This window comes from Salvelinus namaycush, unplaced genomic scaffold, assembly GCF_016432855.1.
Source record: "Salvelinus namaycush isolate Seneca unplaced genomic scaffold, SaNama_1.0 Scaffold169, whole genome shotgun sequence".
NCBI lineage: Eukaryota > Metazoa > Chordata > Actinopteri > Salmoniformes > Salmonidae > Salvelinus > Salvelinus namaycush.
In genome coordinates, this window is record NW_024058441.1 from 225,764 (window position 1) to 239,680 (window position 13,917).

Genomic DNA, 13,917 nt, shown 5'->3' on the forward strand with positions numbered 1-13,917 from the left:
CAGACCGTCCCGGGACACAGGATGCAGAAAGAATTGGACAGGAAGACTTATACAACCATGCAGGATCAATGAGTTAGCCTCACCTTGGGCTTAGCTATTATTTGACGTTTTTAAGAAGCTTTTTAAAAAATGGTCTAATTGACTCAATAACCCAGTTTAGATTTCCTAATGAACCAGAAATATCATAGTTAAGTCTGGTTCTTTATAAAAGTTAGATGTCTACCTTATTGATCCTGCCTTGCAGTACACCCCTCTCAATATGAATATGTATATTAAGGATAAATACTGTTGGAATAAGAATTGTTGTTTTGTTTCACATGTAGATGTGAACCATATATTCCCTTAAAGCCACACTCTGTAAGATACATATATGCAACTCAAATGTAAACAATAGATGATTTGTAGAGGAATGAGGTACACTCAGTCACACAGACAAACACATAGAAGACCCAGAGGCAGAGTTTGTAAAGGACCATTTAATCACAGAGAGCGTACAAATTGAAACCGTCGCGCTCGCTATTAAAACTGACATACTTCATTTTTCAATTCATGTCTTTAGATAAAAAGACTAACACATGTATTGTGGAATAGGCTTTTAATAGACTAACACATGTATTGTGGAATAGGCTTTTAAAAGACTAACACATGTATTGTGGAATAGGCTTTTAAAAGACTAACACATGTATTGTGGAATAGGCTTTTAAAAGACTAACACATGTATTGTGGAATAGGCTTTTAAAAGACTAACACATGTATTGTGGAATAGGCTTTTAAAAGACTAACACATGTATTGTGGAATAGGCTTTTAAAAGACTAACACATGTATTGTGGAATAGGCTTTTAAAAGGCCCAGTGCAGTCAAAAAAACGTGTTTTTATAAATATTTCCACACTGAGGTTGGAATAATACTGTGGAAATGATGATCATGTCCTTTTAGTGTAAGAGCTGTTTGAAAAGACCGCCTGAAATTTCAGCCTGTTTTGGCAGGATGGCGTTTTGGTGTTCTTGATATCATCATCAGGCAGTAAATTAGTTATCAGATCAATAAGAAAACCTCTCTGTCAATAAGAGCTAGTTCAGTTGTTCCCTCCCCACTCAGTCCTATCAAAATTCTTGCTTGAGAAATTGCTCTTTGCTAAGAAGTTATTTTTTGTTTTGACCATTTTAATTGAAAACAAATCACAGTAAGGTACCTAATTATTACCCAGAAATGACTTGATATTGAGATTTTAAAAAACGGCTACATTTGACGTTTTAAAGCTAGAATCCTTAGTTGAAACAATAACTAAACGGGCGCCCTGCCTCTGTTTTGGTAAAAGGCTGAGGGATGGGGCCTGGAGAAATGTAACCACTATCAAATGAATAGACGGAGCTATGGATGCAAGTACTGACCTTCCATAATATGAAAATTATAGTTTTAACTATGTTTTGAGGCTTATACAATGTTTGTTTACATTTACATTGTTTACATTTACATCGTATACAAACATTGGAGCAAATCAAGCATGTATTTTTAAAATCTGAGTTTGACAGTTGAACGAAGCTCTTGAGGCATTTAATAAGTTATATTCATCAAGAATCAATGAGTATATTTATAAGTTTTTAAAAAGTAGGCAGCAACTAAGGATTCTAGCATCGAACCATGTTGATTTTATGTGACATGAACAAAAAACACATTCTCAGTCAAAAACATGAGTCAGAACATAGCTTCTTCGTTCTCTGATGTGCCTTCAGGCACCACAACCGGGTAAAACTCTTTCCACACCGAGAACAGTGGTATGGCTTCTCTCCCGTGTGTGTCCTCTCATGCTCTTTTAGGCTCCCTAACTGGGTAAAACTCTTTCCACAATGAGAGCACATTGGTTTTTCGCCTGTGTGTATTTTTTCATGTGCTTTCAAATGACACCGCTGGATAAATCTCTTTCCACACTGAGAGCATTTAAAAGGCCTCTCTACAGAGTGTGTTCTCTCATGTTTTGTCAGGTCCCATGGTGATAAAAACACATTTTCACATTGGGAGCATTGATACGGCTTCTCTACAGTGTGTGATCTTTTATGCCTTTTTAAGTTCCCTAAATGGGTAAAACTCTTTCCACACAGGGAGCAATAGTAAGGCTTCACTCCTGTGTGTGTCCTCTCATGCTCTTTCAGTTGCCCTGGCCAGCTAAAATTCTTTCCACACTGGGAACAGAGGTATGGCTTCTCCCCTGTGTGTGTTCTCTTATGTGATTTCAGGGCTCCTGATGAAACATATCTATTTTCACACTGGGAGCAGTGATAGGGCTTCTCCCCGGTATGTGTCATTTCATGCATTTTCAGTTTCCTTAACTGGATAAAACCTTTTCCACACTGGGAGCAGTAATAACACTTCTCCCCTGTGTGCGTTCTCTTGTGTTCTTTCAGGTGGCTTAACCGGATAAAACTCTTTCCACACTGGGAGCAGTGATGAGGCTTTTCCCCTGTGTGTGTCCTCGCATGTTCTTTTAGGTTCCATAGCCTTGTAAAACTCTTTCCACACTGCGAACATTCGTAGGGCTTTTCTCCTGTGTGTGTAATCTCATGCTTTTTAAGGCTCCCATACTTGGTAAAACTCTTTCCACATTGGGAAGAGTTGCGTCGTCTTGCTGGTTTGGATGTCTCTGGTTCTTCTGAAAGACACTTTTCGCTGTCAGCGTGAGAGTCTTGTCTCTCTCCTGCCAAAGACAAAGAGTATTAAGTTAAATACTAAACTGAAGACCTGAAACAAACCTGAATGATACCTAGGGTTTAATCCAGACTAGGTCTCTCAAAATCCTGATTTCAGTTTGTAGAACATCCTGGTTGGGTTCTGGAATGCGTGGCTATATTTGAAATGAACGGACATCTTTTCAAATAATTGTTAACACATAGCCCAATGTTAAGGTGTGAGAGGTTCACTGTAGCTAGCGAAATCTGTCCGTTCACAATTCACCTGTGGGAAGGAACATGGCTGCTCTCAACACCAGACAACAGAAAGAGTTGGCCACTACTCTCCAAGAGACTGTGAGGAAGGAACATGGCTGCTCTCACCACCAGACAACAGAAGGAGTTGGTCACTACTATCCAAGAGACTGTGAGGAAGGAACATGACTGCTCTCAACACCAGACAACAGAAGGAGTTGGTCACTACTCTCCAAGAGACTGGGAAGGAACATGGCTGCTCTCAACACCAGACAACAGAAGGAGTTGGCCACTACTCTCCAAGAGACTGTGCGTGAGGAAATGACCTCTGCCCTCGACTTGCAATTAAAACCTGATTAATTAATCTCTTGCAGTGCTCACTTCTAAAGTGGATATCTACTCAACTAAGGTCTCGCAATAAACTCAAAATGGAATTGGTACTCAAGGGTATTGGATAACACGAATAAAGGCAAACCAACTGGATGGGACAGTATTCCTCCTGAGGTCTATTTAAAAAATGTTGGTATCAATTAGGTCCACTGTTGCCCAAAATGATTAATACAGCCATTCACAATGGTTCATTTGGGAGAGATGTGAATAAAGCACCACATTTTCGCTTTTATAGTCCTAAAACAATAATATAAATGCAACAATTTCAAAGATTTTACTGAGTTACATTTCATATGAGGAAATCACTCAATTGAAATATCATTCATTAGGCCCTAATCTATGGATTTCACATGACTTGGAATACAGATATGCATCTGTTGGTCACAGATACCTAAAAAATAAATGGGCCTCACAATGGCCCACTGGATCTCGTCACGGTATTTCTGTGCATTCAAATTGCAATTGATAAAATGCAATTGTGTTCCTTGTCCGTAGCTTATGCCTGCACATACCATATCCCCACTGCCATCATGGGGCACTCTGTTCACAACGTTGACATCAGCAAACCCGCTCGCCCACACTACAACATACACGTGGTCTGCGGTTGTGAGGCCGGTTGGACATATTGCCAAATTCTCTAAAACGACATTGAGGCGGCTATGTTAGAGAAATTAACATTAAATTCTCTGACAACAGCTCTGGTGGACATTCCTGGAGTCAGCATGCCAATTGCACGCTCCCTCAAAACTTGAGACATCTGTGGCATTGTGTTGTGTGACAAAACTGCACATTTTAGAGTGGCCTTTTATTGTCCCCAGCACAAGGTGCACCGGTGTAAATATCATGCTGTTTAATCAGCTTCTTAATATGCCACACCTGTCAGGTGGATGGATTATCTTGGCAAAGGAGAAATGCTCATTAACAGGGATGTAAATCAATTTGTGCACAAAATTTAAATAATATAAATAATATAGAAACATGGTTTCTGGCTGTGGAGGGAGGATGCGGGCGGGTGGGGACTGGGGGGGGGGGGGCTAGGTGGGGAGGGAAACATGGTTTCTGGCTGTGGAGGGAGGATGCGAGGGGGGGGGGGGGGGGTAGGTGGGGAGGGAGGGAAACATGGTTTCTGGCTGTGGAGGGAGGATGCGGGCGGGTGGGGACTGGGGGGGGGGGGGGGGGGGGGGCTAGGTGGGGAGGGAAACATGGTTTCTGGCTGTGGAGGGAGGATGCGGGCGGGTGGGGACTGGGAGGGGGCTAGGTGGGGAGGGAAACATGGTTTCTGGCTGTGGAGGGAGGATGCGGGGGGGGGGGGGGGGCTAGGTGGGGAGGGAAACATGGTTTCTGGCTGTGGAGGGAGGATGCGGGCGGTTGGGGACTGGGGGGGGGGCTAGGTGGGGAGGGAAACATGGTTTCTGGCTGTGGAGGGAGGATGCGGGCAGGTGGGGACTGGGGGGGGGGGGGGGGGGCTAGGTGGGGAGGGAAACATGGTTTCTGGCTGTGGAGGGAGGATGCGGGAGGGGGGCTAGGTGGGGAGAGAAACATGGTTTCTGGCTGTGGAGGGAGGATGCGGGCGGGTGGGGACTGGGGGGGGCTAGGTGGGGAGGGAAACATGGTTTCTGGCTGTGGAGGGAGGATGCGGGCAGGTGGGGACTAGGGGGGGGGGGGGGGCTAGGTGGGGAGGGAAACATGGTTTCTGGCTGTGGAGGGAGGATGCGGGCGGGTGGGGACTGGGGGGGGGGCTAGGTGGGGAGGGAAACATGGTTTCTGGCTGTGGAGGGAGGATGCGGCGGGTGGGGACTGGGGGGGGCTAGGTGGGGAGGGAAACATGGTTTCTGGCTGTGGAGGGAGGATGCGGGCGGGTGGGGACTGGGTGGGGAGGGAAACATGGTTTCTGGATGTGGAGGGAGGATGCGGGCGGGTGGGGGGCTAGGTGGGGAGGGAAACATGGTTTCTGGCTGTGGAGGGAGGATGCGGGCGGGTGGGGACTGGGGGGGGCTAGGTGGGGAGGGAAACATGGTTTCTGGCTGTGGAGGGAGGATGTGGGCGGGTGGGGACTGGGGGGGGGGGGGGCTAGGTGGGGAGGGAAACATGGTTTCTGGCTGTGGAGGGAGGATGCGGGCGGGTGGGGACTGGGGGGGGCTAGGTGGGGAGGGAAACATGGTTTCTGGCTGTGGAGGGAGGATGCGGGCGGGTGGGGACTGGGGGGGGCTAGGTGGGGAGGGAAACATGGTTTCTGGCTGTGGAGGGAGGATGCGGGCGGGTGGGGACTGGGGGGGGGCTAGGTGGGGAGGGAAACATGGTTTCTGGCTGTGGAGGGAGGATGTGGGCGGGTGGGGACTGGGGGGGGGGGGCTAGGTGGGGAGGGAAACATGGTTTCTGGCTGTGGAGGGAGGATGCGGGCGGGTGGGGACTGGGGGGGGCTAGGTGGGGAGGGAAACATGGTTTCTGGCTGTGGAGGGAGGATGTGGGCGGGTGGGGACTGGGGGGGGGGCTAGGTGGGGAGGGAAACATGGTTTCTGGCTGTGGAGGGAGGATGCGGCGGGTGGGGACTGGGGGGGGCTAGGTGGGGAGGGAAACATGGTTTCTGGCTGTGGAGGGAGGATGCGGGCGGGTGGGGACTGGGGGGGGGGGGGGGGCTAGGTGGGGAGGGAAACATGGTTTCTGGCTGTGGAGGGAGGATGCGGGTGGGTGGGGACTGGGGGGGGGGCTAGGTGGGGAGGGAAACATGGTTTCTGGCTGTGGAGGGAGGATGAGGGTGGGTGGGGACTGGGGGGGGGGGGCTAGGTGGGGAGGGAAACATGGTTTCTGGCTGTGGAGGGAGGATGCGGGCAGGTGGGGACTGGGGGGGGGGGGGGGGGGGGCTAGGTGGGGAGGGAAACATGGTTTCTGGCTGTGGAGGGAGGATGCGGGCAGGTGGGGACTGGGGGGGGCTAGGTGGGGAGGGAAACATGGTTTCTGGCTGTGGAGGGAGGATGCGGGCAGGTGGGGACTGGGGGGGGGGGGGTAACGGGTTGGTTATCTTTTTATGCAACTCTTTGATTGTTTTTGTATCTGTAAACCTGTCAGATTTTCTGTTTGTTTGTAACAAAATAAAGGTTTGGTCACAAAAAAAAAGAAACAGTCATAATAATATAAATAATGTGGAGTTTCAACATGTCATGTTTTAGGCTGAACAGAGCTCTATAATAATAGATAATGTCATGTCTTCAGGCTGAGCAGAGCTCTATAATAATAGATAATGTCATGTCTTCAGGCTGAGCAGAGCTCTATAATAATAGATAATGTCATGTCTTCAGGCTGAGCAGAGCTCTATAATAATAGATAATGTCATGTCTTCAGGCTGAGCAGAGCTCTATAATAATAGATAATGTCATGTTTATAGGCTGAACAGAGCTCTATAATAATAGATAATGTTATGTTTATAGGCTGAGCAGAGCTCTATAACAATATATATTGATGACTACAGTATTTCAATCAATGTCATTGGATGCATTCGATCCATTGTTTGCGTTTTGTTAGTGGCCCACTGTTTAATGGCGTACACATCTTACATCGTAGCTTTAATAATTCCCACAGTAGAGTACACATTGAAGTATAGAACTTCAGTGGAATGCCCCTTTATAACCACACATTGATTTGTGCCCCTGTTTTTTAGATAGTACTCACGTGTGTTATTCTCACTGGTGTTAATCAGATCTCTATTCTCACTGGTGTTAATCCGATGTCCATTCTCACTGGTGTTAATCAGATCTATATTCTCACGTGTGTTAATCAGATGTCCATTCTCACTGGTGTTAATCAGATCTCTATTCTCACTGGTGCTAATCAGATCTCTATTCTCACTGGTGTTAATCAGATGTCCATTCTCACTGGTGTTAATCAGATCTCTATTCTCACTGGTGTTAATCAGATGTCCATTCTCACTGGTGTTAATCAGATCTTCATTCTTCTCTTCTCCCTCTTTCACTGTGACAGTAATCTCATCCTCCTCCTCTTTCACTTTTTCAACTGCAGCCTCTTCTTTCACTGTAACATCCTCCTCTTTCACTCTGAACCCGTCTTCCTCTTCTTCGACAGTAACATCCACCTCCTCTTTCACTGTAACAGCCTCACCCTCTACTTCCATTTTAACTGTGACAGCCTCCTCTTCCTTCTCTTTCACGGGAGCTTCTTTCTCCGTCCAGCAGACCTCTTCTTTAGCAGGTGGGGAGTAGGGTAGTGAACTCATGGTCGGGAACGTTAGACTAGCCTAGTGCAAGGCTAACTAAAACAGCTAGCTAGCTGACAACGTAAATATTAAAGTAAATAGATTAACTAGTAAATTCGCAGACAGTGTGTTTAAAACACTGAGGTTAATATACACACAAATTGTCTAAATTTTACCGGTTTTATGTTTGCTAGCAAACAACCGAGGTGGTTTAATCAGTAGCCTGTTGTCCTTGTTGAAGAAGTGTCCCGTCCCGTCCACTAGATTATACGTCACGCAAGGAGCAGTCACCTGAAAGACTCACATCCCCATCTGTTGACTGGAGTGGGTACCGCAGTTAAGGAAAATATTAACAACATTGTTTATATTGGCTAAAATATATAACGAACTGATATGTTTTCTCTTACTTCTTACAGGTAATACTTTCCTACACACATATATAGAAGCTGAATATAAATACATATAAACTGAATAAAAATATAAACACAACGTGTAAAGTGTTGGTTCCGTGTTTCATGAGCTGAAATAAAAGATATCAGAAATGTTCCATATACACAAAAAAGCTGATTTATTGCACATTAGTTTCCATCCCTGTTAGTGAGCATTTCTCCTTTGTTAACAAAACGAAGGAGCTGATTGTGGACTTCAGGAGACAGCAGAGGGAGCACGCCCCCATCCACATCAATGGGACCACAGTGGAGAAGGCGGAAAGCTTCAAGTTCCTCGGCGTACACATCACTGACAATCTGAAATGGTCCACCTACACAGACAGTGTGGCTGAAAAAGTTTGGCTTGGCCCCCAAGAACATCACAAACTTTTACAGATGCACCATTGAGAGCATTCCGTTGCGTGGTATCACCGCCTGGTACGGCAACAGCACCGTCCGCAACCGCAGGGCTCTCCAGAGGGTGGTGTGGTCTGCCCAACGCATCACAGGACAGGACGCAGGACACCTACAGCACCCGATGTCACAGGAAGGCCAAAAAGACCAAGGCCATCAACCACCCGAACCACGGCCTGTTCACCCCGTTATCATCCAGAAGGCGAGGTCAGTACAGGTGCATCAAAGCTGGGACCGAGAGACTGAAAAACAGCTTCTATCTCAAGGCCATCAGACTGTTAAATAGCCATCACTAGCCAGCCTCCACCCAGTACCCTGCCCTGAACTTAGTCACTGTCACTAGCCGGCTACCACCCGGTTACTCATCCCTGCACCTTAGAGGCTGGTGCCCTATGTACATAAACATGGAATCACTGATCACATTAATAATGGAACACTGGTCACTTTAATAATGTTTACACACTGTTTTATTAATTTCATATGTATATACTGTATTCTACCCAATGCCACTCCGACATTGCTTGTCCTAATATTTATATATTTCTTAATTCCATTATTTTACTTAAAAATGTGAGTGTATTGTTTTGAATTGTTAGATACTACTGCACTGTTGGAGCTAGGAACACAAGCATTTCGCTACACCCGCAATAACAGCTGCTAAATATGTGTATCTGACCAATCAAATTAGATTTAATTTGAAGATAATCCATCCGAAGAGTTCCTACCTGATTCAGGTAATTAAAATGACATCACACACATACTTATGTGTGCAGGCACTAAGTCATTTAGGTCCGTGTATAGCAGGGTTCCCCAACTGGCGGACAGCGGACCTGGTTTTATTTGACCCCCCCAAGTTTTCAGAGCAAAAAATGTTATATATGTATTTATATTTTTTTAATTACTGTAAAAACATCAGGAAATCAGCTCCAAGTGATTTTCATGTAAGACAATCTGTTCCCAAGTATTCCAATGGATAATAGAGAGACATGTGATTGTTTATCAAATGTAAGCAAGGTTTAAATTATTACGTTTTATTCAAACATATCTGTTTGGGCTTCTTGAGTCAATTTGCAGTCTACAAATTATTTGTAATTATGTTCCAGCCCCGCGACCATCCATTCCAGAAACAAATTGTCCCGCAGCTGAATCCAGTTGAAGTTCCCTGGTGTATAGGTAAGACTTTGTCGTGAAAATAATATTTCAGATTTGCTGAGCACACCTCTGCCAGCCACACCACCACTGCCCTTGACAAGCTTCTCCACTGAGCCTATCAAGAGATGAGGTTCCCGTCTTCATCTTGTGCCACGGCCAATGGACAGAGCCCATTAGAGCTGACAGTGATGTCCTACTGGTCAAGCACCACGGGGAGGAAGAGATCCTGAAGTGGGTGGATCTGCTCTGCTCTTAACACCAGCCCAGAGAAGCTCCTAGAGACAAACAGCTGTGGTATTATGTTACTGTGTGAAACGGTCAGTGTCCCAGTCACGCCCCCCCTGCCACAGCAGAAGGCATCACTAATTCAACAATACCATTTGAGGATTTTACTGCCGCTGCCAACTTTCAATGGGAGCTGGGGGCCTTGAAGCAGAGGGAGGCCGTGAGGAAGAAGCAAACAGAGGAAAAAGAAAATCCTCAGAGCAGCATCCCTCCGGCCGTCTGTACATGTTCTGCCACCAGCCGCTGAAACAAGGCCCCGACAGCCATCTGTACAGTTTCTGCCACCAGCCGCTGAAACAAGGCCCCGACAGCCATCTGTACAGTTTCTGCCACCAGCCGCTGAAACAAGGCCCCGACAGCCATCTGTACAGTTTCTGCCACCAGCCGCTGAAACAAGGCCCCGACAGCCATCTGTACAGTTTCTGCCACCAGCCGCTGAAACAAGGCCCCGACAGCCATCTGTACAGTTTCTGCCACCAGCCGCTGAAACAAGGCCCCGACAGCCATCTGTACAGTTTCTGCCACCAGCCGCTGAAACAAGGCCCCGACAGCCATCTGTACAGTTTCTGCCACCAGCCGCTGAAACAAGGCCCCGACAGCCATCTGTACAGTTTCTGCCACCAGCCGCTGAAACAAGGCCCCGACAGCCATCTGTACAGTTTCTGCCACCAGCCGCTGAAACAAGGCCCCGACAGCCATCTGTACAGTTTCTGCCACCAGCCGCTGAAACAAGGCCCCGACAGCCATCTGTACAGTTTCTGCCACCAGCCGCTGAAACAAGGCCCCGACAGCCATCTGTACAGTTTCTGCCACCAGCCGCTGAAACAAGGCCCCGACAGCCATCTGTACAGGTTTTGCCACCAGCCGCTGAAACAAGGCCCCGACAGCCATCTGTACAGGTTTTGCCACCAGCCGCTGAAACAAGGCCCCGACAGCCCTCACACACATACCGGCTTTCCTGGAGTGGCAGGAAAATACCTACTGCCTAGCCAACGTGTTTTCCCTGTACCTGGCACAGGGCATTGGAGGGAGCTCCAACAGTCTGCCTTTTATGAGACTGAAAAGGTAGAGATGGATGGTGGAGAAGGGGGAGTGACTCTACAGGGACATACAAATAAATAAATAGGAGCTGAAAATCTATTTCCATTGATGGAAGGTGTTTGGACTGTTGTTTAGTTTGCATGTATTCCCCCGGGTACTGTCCATTCTGTTACATGACTGAGCGTACATGGCTGTATATCACTGTATATATTATTGTTCATTGCCATTTTGTGTAAATGTTGCACAAAGACCAAACATTCTATTCTAATCCCGGTGAATAGGTCTTGTATTATAAACCCATTTCTATAGTTAGTGTGTGAATGTATTTTTTTCCTACAAAGGAGTTTTTTTCCTACAACAGTAATGTGGTGAAAACTCAATCCAATGATTAAGACAGAGAATATTTAAGATATAATACAAAAAAATATTGAATCGAGCAGCTGCGAGGTAGATCCCTCTCTGATCTCAGTCAGGGAAGAAGCTCCCAGAGTAAATGGTTCCATGTCTCTTATATAGCGAGGTAGATCCCTCTCTGATCTCAGTCAGGGAAGGAGCTCCCAGAGTAAATGGTTCCATGTCTCTTATATAGCGAGGTAGATCCCTCTCTGATCTCAGTCAGGGGAGGAGCTCCCAGAGTAAATGGTTCCATGTCTCTTATATAGCGAGGTAGATCCCTCTCTGATCTCAGTCAGGGAAGGAGCTCCCAGAGTAAATGGTTCCATGTCTCTTATATAGCGAGGTAGATCCCTCTCTGATCTCAGTCAGGGAAGGAACTCCCAGAGTAAATGGTTCCATGTCTCTAATATAGCGAGGTAGATCCCTCTCTGATCTCAGTCAGGAAAGGAGCCCCCAGAGTAAATGGTTCCATGTCTCTAATATAGCGAGGTAGATCCCTCTCTGATCTCAGTCAGGGAAGGAGCTCCCAGAGTAAATGGTTCCATGTCTCTTATATAGCGAGGTAGATCCCTCGCCACTGCACCAATATCCGCCATAAAAAAAGCCAGACTACGGTTTGCAAATGCACATGGGGACAAAGATCGTACTCTTTGGAGAGATGTCCTCTGGTCTGATGAAACAAAAATATAACTGATTGGCCATAATGACCTCCTTTGATGCCATGGAAACCATAAGCATTACCATACATGATACATCTGAGGAGTTCTCAGACAGAATTTAAAACCCTCTGGTTTCTGGGAAGTTGGCATTTTACACAGAAAGGGGTGGTCTGAATGTAACTCCTGAAAGGTAATGTAATATAATAATCTGGGGAAAGGGGAGGTTGATCTGAATGGAACTCCTGAAAGGTAATGTAATAATAATAATAATCTGGGGAAAGGGGAGGTTGATCTGAATGGAACTCCTGAAAGGTAATGTAATAATAATAATAATCTGGGGAAAGGGGAGGTTGGTCTGAATGGAACTCCTGAAAGGTAATGTAATAATAATAATAATCTGGGGAAAGGGGAGGTTGATCTGAATGTAACTCCTGAAAGGTAATGTAATAATAATAATAATCTGGGGAAAGGGGAGGTTGATCTGAATGAAACTCCTGAAAGGTAATGTAATAATAATAATAATCTGGGGAAAGGGGAGGTTGGTCTGAATGGGGAAAGGGGAGGTTGATCTGAATGGGGAAAGGGGAGGTTGATCTGAATGGGGAAAGGGGAGGTTGATCTGAATGAGGAAAGGGGAGGTTGATCTGAATGAAACTCCTGAAAGGTAATGTAATAATAATAATAATCTGGGGAAAGGGGAGGTTGATCTGAATGAAACTCCTGAAAGGTAATGTAATAATAATAATAATCTGGGGAAAGGGGAGGTTGGTCTGAATGTAATTCCTGAAAGGTAATGTAATACTAATAATAATCTGGGGAAAGGGGAGGTTGATCTGATTGGAACTCCTGAAAGGTAATGTAATAATAATAATAATCTGGGGAAAGGGGAGGTTGATATGAATGGGGAAAGGGGAGGTTGATCTGAATGTAACTCCTGAAAGGTAATGTAATAATAATAATAATCTGAGGAAAGGGGAGGTTGATCTGAATGGAACTCCTGAAAGGTAATGTAATAATAATAATAATCTGGGGAAAGGGGAGGTTGATCTGAATGAAACTCCTGAAAGGTAATGTAATAATAATAATAATCTGGGGAAAGGGGAGGTTGGTCTGAATGTAACTCCTGAAAGGTAATGTAATAATAATAATAATCTGGGGAAATGGGAGGTTGATCTGATTGGAACTCCTGAAAGGTAATGTAATAATAATAATAATCTGGGGAAAGGGGAGGTTGATATGAATGGGGAAAGGGGAGGTTGATCTGAATGTAACTCCTGAAAGGTAATGTAATAATAATAATAATAATCTGAGGAAAGGGGAGGTTGGTCTGAATGGAATTCCTGAAAGGTAATGCAATAATAATAATAATCTGGGGAAAGGGGAGGTTGGTCTGAATGGAACTCCTGAAAGGTAATGTAATAATAATAATCATCTGGGGAAAGGGGAGGTTGGTCTGAATGTAACTCCTGAAAGGTAATGTAATAATAATAATAATCTGGGGAAAGGGGAGGTTGATCTGAATGGAACTCCTGAAAGGTAATGTAATGATAATAATAATCTGGGGAAAGGGGAGGTTGGTCTGAATGGCAATCTGGATCACCAATAAAAGAGGAGACAGTGGCGAGATCCTTCAGGTCATTTAACTTGACCTCTGTGGTCATGTGACCATCTAGTGGGGAGGAGATACTGCTGTTTCACACAAAGAACGGACCACAATCTCCTCACCAAGGCCGTCAGGCATGAGAACGGACCACAATCTCCTCACCAAGGCCATCAGGCATGAGAACGGACCACAATCCCCTCACCAAGGCCATCAGGCATGAGAACGAACCACAATCTCCTCACCAAGGCCGTCAGGCATGAGAACGGACCACAATCTCCTCACCAAGGCCATCAGGCATGAGAACGGACCACAATCCCCTCACCAAGGCCGTCAGGCATGAGAACGGACCACAATCTCCTCACCAAGGCCGTCAGGCATGAGAACGGAACACAATCTCCTCAGCAAGGCCGTCAGACATGAGAA

The 13,917-nt window shown here is 45.9% G+C and overlaps 1 protein-coding gene across 1 annotated transcript; it reads right to left on the bottom strand.

Moving 5' to 3' along the window:
• Nucleotides 1–475: 475 nt before the first annotated feature.
• On the bottom strand, nt 476–7,435 carry LOC120037305 (zinc finger protein 180-like). Its single transcript, XM_038983471.1, has 3 exons — nt 7,423–7,435; nt 6,976–7,248; nt 476–2,693 (listed from the first exon to the last, which is right to left on the bottom strand). Exons 1-3 carry the CDS (start codon nt 7,433–7,435, stop codon nt 1,684–1,686), a joined length of 1,296 nt encoding a protein of 431 aa, XP_038839399.1. The 3' UTR covers nt 476–1,683.
• Between the last annotated feature and the right edge of the window lie 6,482 nt (nt 7,436–13,917).